Source organism: Haliotis cracherodii, unplaced genomic scaffold (assembly GCF_022045235.1).
Source record: "Haliotis cracherodii isolate W230 unplaced genomic scaffold, xgHalCrac1.p SCAF_18, whole genome shotgun sequence".
Taxonomy (NCBI): Eukaryota; Metazoa; Mollusca; class Gastropoda; order Lepetellida; family Haliotidae; genus Haliotis; species Haliotis cracherodii.
In genome coordinates this window covers 4,468,336-4,487,786 of record NW_027266273.1, presented here as the reverse complement: position 1 = coordinate 4,487,786, position 19,451 = coordinate 4,468,336, and the positions used below count along the sequence as shown (strand labels likewise).

The window sequence follows — 19,451 nt, the reverse complement described above, 5'->3', positions numbered from 1 at the left end:
ACTATACACATGTTGCATTGTACTTTCTAAAACAAAGTGCAATTAATGTTATCTTCACAACTGTTTAATTTGTGACACATGAAACACAACAATGAAAGTAAAACCACCACATCAGACAAAGAACTGTGAGATTTATCCCCAAACAAAGCTTGTTAGACGCTTAGCAGTTTTCAGTGAAACCTTGTCAATCTTGACACAGGTCAAATCCTTTGTACTTATGTACCACAAAATACAAAGTGGGGCATGGGGCTGTCAGTAGGACAAGACAATGCTTTCACCAGTGAGCTCCCCCAGCCAATGTCTAAGACTGTGGGCTGGAGCTAGGTTACTACTCAAGACAATCTCATTAAAATCAGATCTTAGTTCTCTCTACCGCTAAACAAAGATCTGAGAACATCCCATTATGGGTCACGTCAGAACGACCTTTCATCCAACCAATCAGAGCGTAGCTTACCAGATTATCAAAGTGATGGACGGTATGTATTTTCTAATCATGCATCCTCGAAAAATTTAACAGAGGCTATTCCGAATGACAGTTACAGGTTTTATGACTATATCCATACAATCTAGACCATCTATAAGCCATTCCAGAATGTTCTTTTTATCAGTTTTAGAATTTTTAATCGAGAATAGGTCAAAATATGTTTCGAAGCGTAGTCGCCAGATTGAAACTTGTGTCGTAAAGCTCGAGGAAGCTGCCTTCTGATTGGCTAATGTCGATTTCTTGTCCATCATTTCATTGGTCGGTCAAAGTTCGCAAAAGATCATTCTGACGTGACCCGTAATGGGATGTCCTCAGATCTTTGTTTAGCGGTAGCGAAAACTAAGATCTGATTTTAATGAGATTGTACTCAAGACAAAGCTTCATGTAAGAAGAAAATGATCACTCTACAAAAACCAAGGGCCATTCAGTATCTGGGATGTATGTACAGCAATACACCCAAAATGTTTGAAATTCTACCAGAGTCATTTAGCACAGACTACTGGACTAGTCCATATTTCCATTCCTGCCAAAGACACAGAACTGCACAGTGAATTCAGATGCCCCAGACAACTGGAACCCCCTAGCCCCTTGTCTTCCTTCCCACAATACTCAGAACCTAATCATTGCGGATCATTGTTGTGATCACAATATTTCTAAACCAAATAATACCCACCTTGTTCACTTCTTGGTCCAACTGGCACAATTGCAAGCATTGTTCCAGTCTTATTTTTCGTTGTGTCATAAGTTCTTCTAGGTGTCGACGTCGATCGTGTAAAAGTTCCAGTAAATGTTCAATTCCATAACAGGCTGCGGTGGTGGCGTGCCTGTTTTGTAGGTCTGCATGCATACCCATTTCTTTGATGCGATCAAGCAAGGACTGACCAATGTCAAGTGTATATTTAGATTTCTCCAATATACCTGAAAATACAGACAAACCATGAACAATGGATTACGTTTCAAACTGGAATAGATTAAAATCCTTTACATCAAAGGGGTAAGATCCCTTCCCAGACCTCATAATAAAGTCAAAAACAGGTTATATTTTGTCATTTTTAACTCAGGCCCCTCAATTAAATTTCTTGTATTTCAGATTTTCCATCTCATTTTCCTAAGTTGTGGGATGCAAAAAATACAAAATAATTTAAGTGTTGATTTCTGAACAATTTCCTAAAATGCATCCTACTATGTATGTTAAACAGAATGATATAGGCAAAACATTTTTTTATAAACAGCATTCTACCCACAAGTTTTGTTTTAATATTGAAATTATAGAGTAGGCTTTACTTATCTTATCTAGCTGGCCTTACATGCTGTTGATTTAAAATTTAAAAAAAGATAAGGACATCTTAAAGATAGGAACCCCTCTCATATAGATTTAGAAGACAATAAGCTTTCTTTGGCACAAGGTTCCATCTTGCTTCAAGTATATCTGTGATATCATATATATATTCCATGGCTTGCGGCCCTGCCCTTGTACTGAGTATATCTAATCTAGTCCGGTGCATTTATCTAACATTCTGTGATGAGGTGTGTGTAAAGGTGGCGACCTACTTGATTTGATCTCTTGGTGCTGCTGGAGGAGGTTGCGAGCGGTTTCCACATCCTTGGCAAGAGGAACTTTGCTGAAGTTGTTTTGTGCTTGTTCCATTTTTGATGAAAGCTGCAATAATTGAATTAATTATCACTATCACTGCTACAATGATTATTGAATAAAACAAACAGAATAGAAAATATTATGAGACACATGAGTTTTTGTTTTGTTTAACATCACACTGGGCAATTTTCCAGTTATATGATAGTGGCCTGTAAATAATCGAGTCTGGACCAGACAATCAGTGATCGATATTGTGAGCAACAGTCCATGTCATTGGGTACTCACATCTTGTGCGCCCTGGTGGAATGCAATGCTTTGGTCCAGCAGCTGACCGCGTAGTTTCAGTTTGTCGTTGAGGTCTCGCCAGGCTTCATTAAGCGTGTCGGCCATTGCAACGTATACGTCTGCTTGTGATCGATTCTCGTCTGCGTACGTGTCTGCTCTCGACAGCATCTCCTTAACTTCTCCTTCTTTGGACTGAAATTAAACAAATCACACTGATATAAAAATATGCTAATTATGACATATTCAGAGAGAATAATGTTTATAATAGTGTCACATGTTATATACACTTCATACTAAAATCAATGATTAGAGCGTGAGTGAGTTGGGTTTAACGTCACTTTTAACAGTATTACAGTTTTATAATGGTGTATCAGCTTCATGGTGGCGCAAAACTGAAAGGAATGCAGGTCATACACAATTACCACTTAGGTTAAACCAAAAGCATGGAAATGGTGCCGGCAGATCAAGGATCATTACTGGACCCTCAGACAGTGAAGCCTTGCAACTAAGGGAAACAACTCTGTGTTGGCAATATCCTCCCTAAGTTAAACATGATACATTATTGAAGAAATATTTTGCTATTTCGAGCTCTCAACTACCACAAGAAAGCAAGCAGGGACAGAATATTCATCATGGTAAATCAGTGATGTGTTTCTTTTCAAGAAATTGTACAAATTACCTCCACAAAGTTATAACATTTGTTCATGAACTGGGACATTAAAATTCTAACAGTAGCATAAATTGACACTGTAATTCCAAATTGGGATTTTTTTGTGACACTTGCTGCAGAATTGTTCGATAGGTATTTCTTAGAAGTTGATGGATGACAAAGTAGACACACTTTATGGAATACAACTTCTTTATTTTATTGTAATGGCAATGTTTCCGTGTAGATCCTTATAAAATTGTCAAGCAGGATTTGGGGCTGAATATATGCCTCAGGGCCTGATAAAAGCTTGTAATGTCAAATACTCCACTAATTATATAAACTAGAGGTGAATGCTTGTAATGTGTCAGGTACAGCATGCAGTTATATCTTTATCACTATACAGCCCCGACCAGCACACGATCTGATCAACTGCTGGCGCTGAGTACATAACATGGGTTTGCTGGGGTAATGAGGCAGGGCGTAATCAGTTATTTTGACTGTGGGGGTAATGGGAGCTGTGTAGGATATTTGTGTATGTAATACTGGCAGATTAACATTTCAGGTCCAATAAACAACTTGATAAACCTAATATTTAGGTAAGAACATCTTTGCTTAACATTGATAAGAAACCCTGGGTTTCAGTAACCAAATGATACATGCATGCACACATTTATTGAATCACCTGAAATCAGTTTAAGAAAACTTTTTGATATTTATCCATGTTGACATTTAAAGTAATCTTGGATAATTTTCCAAATATTAAATGCCCTGAAATGATCTTACCCGTCATATCAATACAATTGAATAATCTTAATGTCCTAGTATACATATCAAATTCTTCAAAAGATACCAAAATATAAAGATAAAAATAAATGCAGACATTTTATTGAACCTATTTCCATTTCTTGGCAAGTAAATCCACTGCGAAATAGCTACTCCAGAGAGTATATATGTTAAGGTGCCAGGAATGTACTTATCAGCCCCCTCTTTTGGAGGTGTGTTATCATCCAAGACTACACTGCAGCCAGCAGAGGCTGACTTCACTGCGGCTAAGGAAGTTATTTTGGTCATGGAGTTCTGCATGATCCCCATTCTAACACTCCCCGCTATACCCACCACTCCTCGCTATACCCGATGCTCTCCCTCTACACACTCCCCCTCTATACCCATAGAAAACTTGGCTTCTTCGTTACTGTATCAACGTGCCAAAAGTACATCACAATCCTGGCACCATCGTCCTTGTTTTCTACACATGTACAGGAAAGCCCTGTGACCTTGAGCAAATCTGTATTGGTTGTTCCTGTTAGGTAATGGCTTCCTTTGTTTCTGGCAGGAAAAAGCTATTTACTTTTGAAGTTCAAAGTCAAATACTCACAACAACAATCTACGCAGTGAGATTGTTAGTGCAACATTTCATAAGCATAAAACAAATTACGAATTAACATAAGCACTATTACTCATTACCAGTTATCATTATCATTTATATATCTGCATATATATATATACTTGGTAGGTCAATTGAGAAAAATATAAGTTTTGCTTTAGTTTGATAATTCATAGCACTGACATTCAACATAAAGTCTTGTGTCAAATGCATCTGATAACCATTACAAAACCTTCGTTTTCTTCAATAGGGTATGTGGGTACAATTTGTGGTGGTGTCTACCCATCCTGCCATATCCAGCTTGTACAAACATGAATATCATGCTCAGGTATCAAAGGTTAATCCAAAATGAAAAAATTATTATGAAGTATAAGTATCTCATCACTTAAATTGATCTAGACCTGCTCAGAGGCCTTATGGAATATCCAGAACCAGATCTGCATGAAATGGTGATTAAAACATCCCGAATTGGAATAAACTAAAATCCCAATTCATGTTGATATAGTTCTATCTAATGTTATGGCTTTGCAGTAACTTATATTTTACTGAAACCAAGACCAATAAAGAAGGATTGGCCTTGGTAGTTTTACAATATTGCTCTATATTCAATATTAAAATACTCTGAATTTTAGGAAAATAACCTTAAAATATCCCAATTTTGAACAAAATAAGATGTTATTCTTAAGGGACACATATGGTCATAGAAGGCATGCAATTGCAGGTAACAAGAGGTGCATTCCGGCATCCCTGTTCCCAATTAAACCAGTGTCTGACAGGAGCCCCCTGCGGAGTCTGACAGATGTATAGCTCTGCCTGCATGTTACATCACTATCATCTCTACCCCACAATGCAGCTTCCGCACCAATACCTGGAGGTGACTCAGTCTTCAAGGGGATGTGTGGATGTTGCTGTTATGTCATGGAGAAGGTGCTGCAGAGGATGGTGGTGCATGTTTTCGGGTTATAATTTAATGATATAGCCAGAACTCTGGAAACATAATGTCTGACTCATCTGACTGTTTGTCTGACTGTTTGTTTGAGTGTCACATTAGTAGATTTTTCTTTTTATTTGTATTTGGAAAATGTACACACTGGTATTTAAACACAATAAAGAGTACTTCATTCTTAAATCAGATTTTAGAGCACTTTTAGCATGGATTTTAAGAACTTTGCTATTTACATGGTACATTTCAAGACTTCATCACTGATTTTCCTCATTATGTTTTACCTCAGATGTAACACAGATATGACTAAAAAAATGCAAAAGAATGGATGTACTGAGCCAATGAAATGTGGACAACTAGCCTACAATTGTGACAGCTAGAAAATAGATTTCATCAAGCATTTAGCATGATAATATATATTCCTTCCACTGTAATTCTGTTGAGGCTGTGGAGGGTATTGAAGGTCAGATTCCTGAGTTGGTCTATCAGGGGGTACATATGTCTGCCACCTTTTAAGGATCATGACTGAGCAGGAAGAGAACCCTAGGGTGATGGAGAAAATGTGTATCATCCATTTGTCATCCTGCATAGGTATCCATAAAATCAGGTTGTTTTAACAAGGTTTGTTTGTTTGTTGTTTAACGCCGCACTCACCAATATTCCACCTATAGGATGGCGGTCTGTAAATAATTTAGTCTGGACCAGACAATCCAGTGATTGACATCATGAGCATCGATCCACGCCATTGGGATACGATGACATGCATCTACCAAGTCAGCAAGCCTGACCACCCGATTCCGTTAGTCGCCTCTTACAACAAGCATAGTCACTTTTTACGGCAAGCATGGGTTGCTGAAGACCAATTCTACGCCGGATCTTCACGGGTATGTTTCAACAAGATATATGTGTTGATTGTATCACATGGGTATTACTAATGAAAAGTTAGTTCTTATCAGATAATCAAGATTTAATCCTATCATGCTCCTACTTTAGATATGAGTTTTACTGCAGTACATGTCTCTGACCTGTAACCAGTCAGTTTTCCTCACTGCAATACTGGATTACTGTACCAAGCAGCCATAAACGTTCCACAACTCATTTATGAGTGAGTGAGTGAGTATGGTTTTACGCCGCTTTTAGCAATTTTCCAGCAATATCACAGCGGGGGACATCAGAAATAGGCTTCACACATTGTAACCATGTCGGGAATCGAACCCGGGTCTTTGGCGTGACGAGCGAACGCTTTAACCACTAGGCTACACAACCGCCCCAACTCATTTATGAAACAGCATGATTGAATTCATTAGTTCCTACTTAGTATGACAACCCAGTTCAACATTTAACTACTAACATGAAACTTTTATGATTATATCAAAATTACCACCACACATCACCAACTAGTGAAAAATCTGGTCTGGATTATTCCGATGTGTTGGACATGCTGAACATATTTGAATATTTTAAAGATATTCAAGATATGGTAATGTGTTAATCACCCAACAGTTCAGAATAGGTTTCCATGCTGCACTTCCTGCACTGCAGCTTACACAACCTTGGCTCTCTTACCTGAAGTTTTGAGAGGAGTTCGTCATGTTCCCTGCGTAGCTGGAGAGCTTCTTCCAAGGTCGCGCCGACCTCCAAGAGGTCGGGTTCCATTTGGTGGACACGTACTCGAATCCATTCTCCACTCTGCAAACACAAACACATCAAATTCAATTCTTTTTTAAAGAAAAATTCTGCAGTTTTCGAAGCTATACCCTTTGAAAATCCAACATGATCTACGATGTTCAATGGAATTCTGAAAGAAAAGCTTGAGTATCAACTGTTAATCCCGAAGTTACATCTATCAGACAGATACAGTTGGTTTGTTTGTTTGTTTGTTTGTTTGTTGTTTAACGCTGCATTCAGCAATATTCAGGCTATATGACAGCAGTCTGTAAATAATCAAGTCTGTTCCAGACAGTCCAGTGATTGTTATCATGAGTATGGATCTACACAATTGGGGTACATTAGTCGCCTCTAACGACAAGCATAATCACCTCTTATGGCAAGCACGGGTTGCTGAAAACCTATTCTAACCTGGATCTTCATGGGTAAGATGGAACTGGTAACATGTAATAAAAGTATATGGACTAAGAGGTGAACTTCAGTACCATTTAAGTCTAAGGTGAACATCAGTACCATTTAAGACTAAGGTGAACTTCAGTACCATTTAAGTCTTCTGAGGTGAACTTCAGTACCATTTAAGTCTAAGGTGAACATCAGTACCATTTAAGTCTTCTGAGGTAAACTTCAGTACCATTTAAGTCTAAGGTGAACTTCAGTACCATTTAAGTCTAAGGTGAACATCAGTACCATTTAAGTCTGCTGAGGTGAACTTCAGTACCATTTAAGTCTAAGGTGAACATCAGTACCATTTAAGTCTTCTGAGGTAAACTTCAGTACCATTTGAGTTTAAGGTGAACTTCAGTACCATTTAAGTCTTCTGAGGTGAACATCAGTACCATTTAAGTCTTCTGAGGTGAACATCAGTACCATTTAAGTCTAAGGTGAACATCAGTACTATTTAAGTCTAAGGTGAACATCAGTACCATTTAAGTCTTTTGAGGTAAACTTCAGTACCATTTAAGTTTAAGGTGAACTTCAGTACCATTTAAGTCTAAGGTGAACTTCAGTACCATTTAAGTCTAAGGTGAACATCAGTACCATTTAAGTCTTCTGAGGTGAACATCAGTACCATTTAAGTCTAAGGTGAACAGCGGTACCACTTAAGTCTGAGGTAAACATCGGTACCATTTTATTCCGAGGTGAACCTCAGTTCTTTAAGAATAATACAGCAAATATTTGGCACTCGAAGTTTATAGGAAAGGTAAATTGTTTCAGCATGTGACTAGCGCATGCCTATAGGTGCCCGCTGGCTGCCAGCCAACGAGAAACACCTGGATTGATGCCAGTAGCACCAGATAGAAGATATACAGCTGTCACCATCGCTCAAATGGGAATGCTCACCAGGAATTCTGGGATAGATCTACACAGGAAGCAGGATCTGGAGGCAGTCAGAATATTTCTGTTCTCAACTGATAGACAAGGGATCAAAGCCGACAGATAACTAATATCAGAATATCTTGTTACATGGTCAGCTATATCGGCTGGTGTCTTTGGTGTCTTTGAACCAAAAGGAAATTAGAAATATAACTCATTTTAATGTCATTTTTACTCACCTAAACACTATTACTTATCTATAGATGAAATTATTGGGTAACAAATGATGATGAATTGAACTAAAATATACGACACAAAAGAAGTTAAGGAGACCCGATTTTTTCATATTACAATAGTTAATCTGTCATTAACTTTAGTAATATAAGAGAACAGGTTGTTCTTTAACAATCTTTTGAGTTGTAAAGGTTACATTGATCATATCAACAATTCAGAATAAATTGTGGACACTTTTATCAAAATATAAACTGTTCTAACTATCCAAACTATGAAAAGAAAAGATAGTATGTGAAAGGTCCCAATATGACTGTTTGTTTGTTTGTTGTTCAATGCCGCTCTCAGCAAAATTACAGCTATATGATGGCGGTCTGTAAGTAATTAAGTCTAGACCAGATAATCCAGAGATTGACATCAGACATGCATCAACCAAGTCTGCGAGTCGGACCACCTGATCCCATTAGTCACCTCTTACGGCAAGCATGTGAAGACCAATTCAAGAGTCCCTCCATGATTCCCTCCTAGGTCTTTTTCTTCTTTATCCCTAAGATACAATAGGTTTCATAAAATTTGATAGGATATTGGAACAAAATTCTTCCTAATTAAATCCATATACAAACTCATGGGATCTATTAGGAGAATGCATGCTGCTTTTCCTAGACTTAATTCAATTACTTGAAGAAGGCATTAAAGCCAGCCACCATCTGGTCTGCTGGCTCATCACCACCTGGCCATGTGGTAATGCCATTAACGCCATCACCTTAGATGCCCTTGTAGATGTTCAACCATGTATTAATGTCAGGCCACTGATAAAACAAGCCCCTCTTAAAGAAACATTAATTTGTTTCATTTGTAAATTATGAATTGAAATGTTCTTTTTTTCACCCATCAGTGTAATGGGATGAGATAATCATGTGATGTGACCAAGAAGAATGTAATCTGCATCATACATATGTTTGTGTAGAAATGAGGAGGAGGAGGACTTACTGACTGAGTATGGTTTTACGCCGCTTTTTAGCAATATTCCAGCAATATCACGGCGGGGGACACCAGAAATGGGCTTCACACATTGCACCCATGTCGGGAATCAAACCCGGGTCTTTGGCGTGACGAGCGAACGCTTTAACCACTAGGCTACCTGACCGCCCCTGGAGGAGGAGGAGGAGGAGGAGGAGGAGGGGGGGATAATGATGAGGATGAGTATCATCAGGTTGATGTTACTAAGTGTAAGATTCTACAATATTTGAAAAAGTTTTTGTCCAAAAATTGTGTTAAATCTGCATTCTTAACAACAATACATAAAAGGTCAAAATAGTATCTGAAAAAAACAAAACAATTCAAATCTATACTCTATCCAAGTATAGCAAATGTATTTTATATAATGTGTATTGTACTATCAGTGTCCAAAACCAAATAAAGCTTCCCAACAATAAGTAAATAAAGTGATTCATAATGCTTTCTATTAATAAACAAATCATTCAGTCAGCAGCAATGCAACACAAATGAATCAGGCAAGATTGTGTGTCAGGCAACATTCTGCAAACCCTGTTCCACATGTAAACATGGTGTACTGGAACCCTATACTGTGTTTATGATGCTGTGTAAGAGAGACACACCCATCACAACCCCAGAGCTGCTATCTAGCTGGCCAGCGAGCAAGCCGGCAACAGCATGGAGCAAGTGATTCTGAACATCATTCTGACAAATGTGACTGTATCCCTTCATCTGTATCATTTTGACTATACGATACAACTGGGGGTGCCACAGTGCAATTTACATTTTCACAATTACCAGACCAACCTCTAACCATCTAAGTACATATACCTCATTTAAAGAAAGTGAACTCAAGAATGAAAAGATGAACCGGTACAGACAACCCCAATGAAATCCCCTCCAGTTTATGTTATCAATTTTTAATCCTTATACAAACTTTGGAGGTACATGGTTAAGGATGAGATTGGTATATAGATTTATAAGGTATTATATGATTTGTAGTCCGTTGGATATGTAGAACATGCTGTAAATCCCACTGTACACATTGCCCACTGACCTGTATCTTACACACTTTTCTAATCTGTAGCTCCATACCCCCCTGAAGGGGCACGGGTGGCCAAGTCGTCTAAGGTGCCGTGATTCGCTGTGCAGAGTTGCATCCCTTGGGCATACCAGAAACCTATGATTGCGGGTTCGAATCCGGGTTCGCCCCGATTATGTTTCTAGGTTTGTCAGCACCATACTCGTTCTCATGGGTTTCACCGAAGTGGTATACGTCTGGAGCTTCAGACTTTCCTCCCACATTAAGCTGACACGCACGATATAACTGGAATACTGTTAAAAGTGGTGTTAAACCCAACTCACTCACTCACTCACTCCATACCCCTGATGTGACATGATCCATGAACAGATGAGGAGTAACCACAGCCACTTTCTGCCCACAGTCAACATGTTTAACAATGATTACATACCACATACTGACACACAACACAATGTATTGTCTCCATTTATCATGTGGAATCTTGTACTCTTCACAAACAGAATAATCTAGCCTCAATTAAGTAACTCATAGATATATCCCTGTGTTATGGGTTTTCAGACTCTAAAGAAACATTCACAATTTTCTGCTGATCACAAGAACAACCGTTAAACATCTCACTCACTTCTTAAAGATGACTATATCCTAAAAACAGGCTACATCTGAGTATTTACAATGTCTGTTTGATGCCACACCCCTTGTTATAGTGTGAGTAATTGCGATAAACATGGCCGTCCATAAACGTATCATGGACGTCCAAAATGTTTATTCATTTGCATAGTCACTAAATATCATTACTAATGTTCATGTATCATCCACTTTTCACGTTCACGTCATGCCCACTAAGTATAGTCACTGCTCATGTCCATTTAATAATCATTATTATATACTGTTTTTGTTTCAGTTGTCATGGAAGCATATTACATCATCCATTGTATCACAGCTGTTTGAGTAAATGTAGAACAAGAATTGTAGGCAGTGTTTTTTCAGATTTGTGGATGTTTTTAAGTATTTGATGCACTGTCACTTGTAAACCTCTTGTTTACACTGCCAGTTTCAAATGAAATATTAGGACATCTAATACTCAAAAACACTCATCTGAAAACATAATGTTTATTTCAAATCACAACCAACCAAATAAACTGAACATCCCTCATGAGTGTAAACAGAATTTTCTTTCCAAGTGGGGGTGGTCGGGTAGCCTAGTGGTTAAAGCGTTCGCCCGTCACGCCGAAGGCCCAGGTTAGATTCCCGACATGCGTACAATGTGTGAAGACCATTTCTGGTGTCCCCTGCTGGAATATTGCTAAAAGGGGTGCAAAACCAAACTCACTCACTCTCTCACTTTCCAAGTGTGTGAGTCAACAGTCTTTTCAAAAACTTTCCAAAAGAGATTGCATAATCCAGTTTCAAATGTCCATTTGTTTACTCACAACCAAGAACCCGTCAGAGAAAGGGAAATAATCACAGAGAGCTTTCCATCAAGTACTTGGTACATCACTTTTACGAACAATATCACCAAAATTAGTTGGGTAAATGCATACTGGTACATCTATGTAGCTGTTCTATGAGCATAATATCCTAGTGCAGGCATGGTTATATGAGGGAATGTCCAGTTTGAAATAATTTATGGGGCTTCTTAAATCCTGGTATCTATTTTGATGGGTCGTGGGTCCATGGAATGATTGGTAATGTGCTAAGCACACCAGATATGAAACACACCAGATATGACACACAGCTGATGTGAAACACAGCTGATATGAAACACAGCTATATGAAACACAGCTGATATGATCCACACCAGATATGAAACACAGCTGATGTGAAACACCAGATATGAAACACAGTTGATATGAAACACACCAGATATGAAACACAGCTGTATGAAATGCACCAGATAAGAAACACACCCGATATGAAACACAGCTGTATGAAACACACCAGATATGAAACACAGCTGTATGAAACGCACCAGATTTGAAACACACCAGATATGAAACACAGCTGATATGAAACATTATGATTGAACACGGCAGCAAAAATTATATACAGCATTATTCCTTTCCCTCAGTATAAATTCTTCCTCGTGAAACTTAACACACCACATTTTTTATTCTTTAACCTTGCGAGTCAGACAACAAACACTAACTTTTTTTCTACAAATTATGTGAGCGGTGGATGCCACCTGTAGGGCAGGATATGTTTACCCTTTTCACAAAACCTAGTGTCTCCACTGGGGGTTTTCAGTGATCCATTCATATAATTTTTACCCCTGTTTTGGTTTTTACGCCCTATGGTATATGTTTTGGTGAATTATCGAACCTGGTTAATCTCTGGCATTGACGTAAAATATTTATTTGACACATCTGTTCAAAACTTATAATCAGGATCTCAATGACTTCAATGGACTAATATTGCCACTATGATGAAGATAGGAAGTATATCGCAGAGCAGAGCCATGACCGCTGCCTGAACAGTCAGAATCATTCAGTACAACCAAGTCATGACTGCTCCTGTTTCAATTCCACCTACGCCAAACTATCAGCTTCCAAGAAACTTCTGGTCTTCTCGGAAAAAGGCATATCTGACAAGTGATGAGTGTTGCCATGGTTACCAGATGCACCCACAAGTTGGGCCTGCTCCCAGCAGTGGTACCAGGTGTGTCAGGAATAGCAGCAGTAAATACAAGATGGGAGATAGAGGCGGTGGCTGGCAGGTCTATCTTGGCTCAATGGATGCAGCACAAGAAGATATCAGGTTTCTTCTGAAAGCATCACCAAGCCTGGGTGTGATGCTGAGGAGACTGGCCTTATGCATATATCAATAACATCGAAAAGATGATTTATAAGGATGATAAGGCATTAAGAAGACAAAACTGAAAAAACAGCAGTTTCGAAAACTGACTTTGGTAATAAGATAAGGTGTGAGAGTGTATAACCGGCAACGTTCTCTTTCCATGTTCTGCTGATAATTTGTCTCTGCTGTGTGCAGGTAACTGATCTGTTAGTTAATCACCTCTCTTGAAATAGACACAGGAACTTGGAGGAAGTTTCAATTTGGTTTATCTTGAAATGTTCATCTGCCTCCAGAAACTGGGTTAATTATTGTTTCTTTTATTGCAAGGAAAGATACTACACAAAAATATAAACATCTTGGAGTGAAATAAACACTATAATCTAAATTAAGCCTGAGTTCCATCTCAAGATTTCAACTACCTCTAATCCAGATTTTTATAGCACTTGCTGTAACATTTTTATACAGGAAGGCATATGTAGCATTGGATCCAACATCACATAGGATCCAATATCACAGAGGATCCAATATCACATAGGATCTAATGTCACATAGGTATCAATATCTGATAGGACACAATATCACATACCAGTAGGATACAATATCACCTGGGCTAAGGATATAACAATGAGAAAAGAGTGAGTGAGTGAGTTGGGTTTAATGCCGCTTTTAACAGTATTCCAGTAATATCACGGCGTGTCAGCTTAATGTGGGAGGAAAGCCTGAAGTGATGCAGGTCTAAGACGTTTACCACTTTGGTGAAACCCACGAGCAAGGGTTTGAAGCTGACAAACCTAGAAACATAATCGGGGTGAACCGGGATTTGAACCCACAATCATAGGTTTCTGGAGTGCCCAAGGGACGCAACTCTGCACAGCAAATAGCGGCGCCTTAGACGACTTGGACGCCCATGCCGCCCAATGGGAAAAGAAAATTGAGGATAATTTATTGTAATATATTTTAAAGGTTTGGTCATGTTTTTTTCATATGAACATTTGTTTTACTTTTGTTTGCTTCTCCATCTAAGTCAACACTAGGACAATCTTTATTATAACTTTGATTACAGATCTGCCCACTCTGAATCATAAATAGGTAAAATAAAGAAAGAAATATTTTATTACATTTTCATTATAAGAGTACTGCAGTTTGTCGCCAGGCAACTTTTTAATGTAAATTGTGTGTTTGATACCGGTGGGGCAGGGCATGCATACCATTTTTGTGAACACATGGTGTCAACACTGATTTTCAGTGATCTGTCCACATAATTTTCATTGCTATTTTATTTTTTATGCAGTGGCAAATCAAGAGTGGTTATTCTCCAGATTGAACTTCCTGACATTGTGCCATTAAGTCCAACTATATTATATCTCACTGTTATTATGATAAATGTCCTGGACCCATTCTCCAAGACAGCTTCATTTCAGAATGACATCACCGTTTCCATACCAGTATTACACAGGGTTTCTCTTGTTCATGGAGGTGCAATTGAATGGACAGCTTCTTGTAGCATCCTGTCAGTCAGACTATAATGAGTGAGTGAGTTTGATTTTACGCCGCTTTTAGCAATATTCCAGCAATATCACGGCGGGGGACACCAGAAATGGGCTTCACACATTGTACCCATGTCGGGAATCCGAACTGGGTCTGCAGTGTGACGAGCGAACGCTTTAACCACTAGGCTACCCGACCGCCCCACAGACTATAAATTATGATGGCAATGATTATTTAGGGTATTTATCGGAATTGAGATACAATACACTCAATAACCAATGATGTCCAAACTAAGAGAAAAAGATTTTCGTCAATACATCCAACTCAGTATATTTGCTGAAATCTCTGTTTCCAAAACATAAGAAATATATTGTCTTGATATTTAACAAATTCAAATGTGTATTTACATATTTTATTTAGCCAAAGCATATGAACCATATCAACATGTTTGATGCAATTACCTTATCTAATGTGTTAAATTAGATTATCTCCTTAAAAGTTCAGTTCCTTCAATACTTCTATTTGATTTTCATCAATAATTTTCAAAATATTCTTTCCAATATCTAGATCTGAAGGGTGTGGTTTTGTGGCTTCCAGAAGGCAGTTTCCATGTATTAATAGGAGAAGTCTGTCTCACAGTCCCTGAACCATATTATTTTCCCATCCGCCCAGCTCTAACTGTAATGCTATAGCCCTAATGAAGCAAGTCTAGATTTACCACATGTTCAGGTCTCCCATCTCACTGGGTCTCCTTTTCAATTTAAATGGAGTTGTTTGTTTCTATCAAAATAATGTTTCCAGAGATTCAGCCTTCGTCTAAAATGGGAGTACAGGGCATTCATTTGCTGCAAATCTCTGATACAGCACATGAGGACAACTTGTGTTGCTGCTGCTGCTGCAATATGCCACAACATTCTGTAAATGTTAGGGTTCATGTTTATCCCTGCCAAAGACATTAACGTAAAAGGAGAGGTCGTTTCTTTTCACTCTTTCTCTGTGTGGATGTAACCTGGACAAAACTTATGTAAAACAAACCAGAGCATATACAGCAGCCAGTCCACCAAAACGCTCTTTGGGCTGAGGAAGATTATTTATGCAGCAGTGAGTGAGATGTGTTTAACACCGCTTTTAACAGTATTCCAGTTATATCACGGCGTGTCAGCTTAATGTGGGAGGAAAGCCCCAAGTGATGCAGGTGTCAGACATTTACCACTTTGGTGAAGCCCATGAGCACGGGTATGGTACTGACAAACCTAGAAACATAATCGGGGCGAAGCGGGATTCAAACCCACAATCATAGGTTTCTGGCGTGCCCAAGGGATGCAACTCTACACAGATAATCGCAGCCCCTTAGACGACTTGGCCACCCGTGCCCCGATGTATGGAGGAAATGATGAATTTCAAAATATGATGGAGGTAAAACTTCAGCTGTCAAATTATGACCCATTATTTAGCAAAATATTCTATTGGATATTCAGAATGCTTCTCAGATTCTCTGTCCACTTGACAACAGAGCTGCAAGACAGTCCTATGCTGCAGTATTAAGTCATCCAATGTTTACTTTCGGGGACTTTGATCATACATATCAAAGGCCATTTGAGCCGTGTCAATGGCTATCAGATTTACATCTAGAACTATCAGATCCATTTCTAGGGCCAGCAGATCCATGTTTAAGGCCATCAGATCCATGTCAAGCACCATCAGATCCATGTTTAAGGCCATCAGATCCATGTCTAGCACCATCAGATCCATGTTTGAGGCCATCAGATCCATGTTTAAGGCCTTCAGATCCATGCCAGGAACCATCAGATCCATGTCTAGCACCATCAGATCCATGTTTAAGGCCTTCAGATCCATGCCAGCCACCATCAGATCCATGCCTAGCACTGTCAGATCCATGTTTATGGCCATCAGATCCATGTCTAGCAGCATCAGATCCATGCCTAGCACCATCAGATCCATGTCAGAGGTAATCAGATCCATGTCTAAGGCCATCAGATCCATATCTAGGGCAACCAGATCCATGTCTAGGGCCGTTGGCTACCTCTCTAGGGTCATCTGATATGTGTCTAGGACCATCAAATCCATGTGTAAGGCCATCTGATTCACAGTGAGAGCCATCTGATCCACATTCAGGGTTACTGATCCACATTTTGGGTGATCTCATATCCATCAAGGGCAATATGATTGCAACTAATGCACCAGATCCACATTTTGGTTACATTGATAAGAATAAAACAAAAGTTTGTGATACTGGTTCTTCCGGGTACCCCTGAAGGTTGAGAAGTCAACCATTCCCAGCAGCCAGGCTTCCTAGGCTGGACCATGAAGCGCTCCTACTATCCATTTGGTCGGAATATGACCAAGTGAACATTGCACCTTGTTATTGAAGAAATGTAGCAGAGCGGAACCCACCTTATTAAGTTCAGGATAATCTGAATATTTGTATAACTTTCAGTTCTGATTTGTATGTACATACTCCTAAAACATTGAAGGACCTCCCAATTCTTTCATATTCCTATAGTTAATCCGTCACGACAGATTAATGCCAGATTACCATGTCTTTAACTTGTTCCTGACAGTATATGTTATTTCCAAATGAGAAAAAAACCATTAACACAAACTTACATAGAGAACCATAAACATGTTCTCGGATGATTTGCATAAAATAATGTACACGAAATTGTTGTTAAACAAAATAACATTACATCTATTCAGCTGATATGTTAAATCATTTAAACAGAAAAAAATGATAGAATGCCAAATAATTTGATCCACTGAACAGCTGTTTGCTGGATGATTAATACATCAATCCTATAAATTCATAATCACAATTTAGTCAGTGGAAGTCAATATTGCGCAAAAGCTCAATAGAATCTACGCATGTCTAAAACACCCTGATCATTGGCTGAGAATGAGTCATAGGTCAAGTTAACTCGCAGACAGATAAAAATAACATTCCGATGCCCAACAGAGCACCAAAAACTATTTTCCACACCCAGATTCCAAATCCAAAGCTTGAAAACCGGTATCTATCAACACATATATTATAAAACCATTTCAGGTTCAGTGCTGAACAATACGTAGTTCTGTACAGGTGTACAGATACTCACCCTGGACAAATTATCTTATCTACTAGAAATGACACGGTAGACCCATTACCTAATAATGTTTCTGTGAAGAATCTAACTTAAGTTAATTTTTTTGTGAACTTAAAGAGCGGAATGTCTTACAGGTGAAAATACTCAATAAAAGTATCATCAACATTAAATCTTTAGTGTAACATTGAATTCGTATGCAGAAAGGATAAATCTCATAGTATCCACTAAATCACGGTTTGGTGTATACCTTTTGAATTCATGGCAAAGCAATCAAGGAAGCAAGGGCTGTTATATGAATCCAAGATGGCTGCCACGGAATGCAGGTGGAATGATCCAAAGGTTGTTAGATAATAAGGGTCAAACTTGATCATTGCCAATTCAATTTTCTCATCTTAAATATACTTAACATGATGCTGCATTTTCAAACCTAATTTGATAGGATAATTTGTGATAGCTATAGCACATCAAAGTATTGATGTATGTGTTCTGACAGGCATGATAGATTCTGTGCAGGTAAACATGTAATAAACCGTATCCCTCCCAAGTCTGGTTACAAACATGTTTCAGCTGTTAGTTTTTGACAAATTAAAAAATTCCTTTGATTTATAAACATGAGAAACAATTAAACCTTTTTATTTAGCATACATAATTATCAACAATCATATATAACATATATATGCTGTTGGTTTGTAGGAAAGTAGTATTTACAAAGATGTACATGTTTTACCTGCACATATCCAGGAGTGATTTAGGTAATATTATCAAAGTTTACTTACTCTGAGAATGGCAAGAACAACTTTGGCTCGACCAGCTTGTACTGCAACTGTACTGATGGTGGTCGTAGTCGGAGGAATCTCCGATAAATCTCTGAATCTGTCCGACATCTTGTGTATGGGATTTGGGTAAATATCACATGTATATGACAGTTATTAGCTTTAGATTTGTCCTGATATTAGCAGCAAAGCCTTGGTGGTAATAGGCATGCATGCAGCTATGTACAAGTTCACGGCTCTAACAACACTAACTGATTTCTCTACATTGCTTTACCATCATATACACAGAAGCTCTAGAGCAGTTCACTTCACGTACTGCAATAGGGGTCAGGATGGTAGGAGAGATTTTCATCCCGCTGTTCCAACTCATGAACTTAACTTTCATACTTTAATTTCAATTGATAATAAAAGCATGTCTAATCATAATACTTTTATTATTGTATCATTATAAAAGAAATATGCATATATTAGATTTATTTTTGACATTTAGCAAACACCCCTCATGATTAAATGGCCTCTTCCACAGTGCCAATGCACCATTCCTCATAGGAGTGAGTGTCCCCCATATAAGGAAAATCGCCCATCCTGTAAACAAACACCAAGGAAAGATGCTTATGAGGGGGCTCTGTGGGCAGACAGAGGCAGTCTCAGAGAATCTCCTTGCCTAACCCCTCTCTATAACGCTCTGAGGGGGATAGGTGCCATC

The 19,451-nt window shown here is 38.6% G+C and overlaps 1 protein-coding gene across 1 annotated transcript in view; it reads right to left on the bottom strand.

Moving 5' to 3' along the window:
- The window catches only part of LOC139466013 (titin-like), a 347,974-nt gene extending 328,992 nt beyond the window's left edge, over positions 1-18,982 (bottom strand). The window contains exons 1-5 of the mRNA XM_071248028.1: positions 18,749-18,982; positions 6,906-7,028; positions 2,364-2,555; positions 2,036-2,144; positions 1,158-1,402 (exon numbers count right to left, since the gene is read on the bottom strand). Coding sequence (XP_071104129.1) covers positions 1,158-1,402; positions 2,036-2,144; positions 2,364-2,555; positions 6,906-7,028; positions 18,749-18,856 — 777 coding nt within the window. The 5' untranslated portion in view covers positions 18,857-18,982. The remainder of the gene's footprint in view (positions 1-1,157; positions 1,403-2,035; positions 2,145-2,363; positions 2,556-6,905; positions 7,029-18,748) is intronic.
- Between the last annotated feature and the right edge of the window lie 469 nt (positions 18,983-19,451).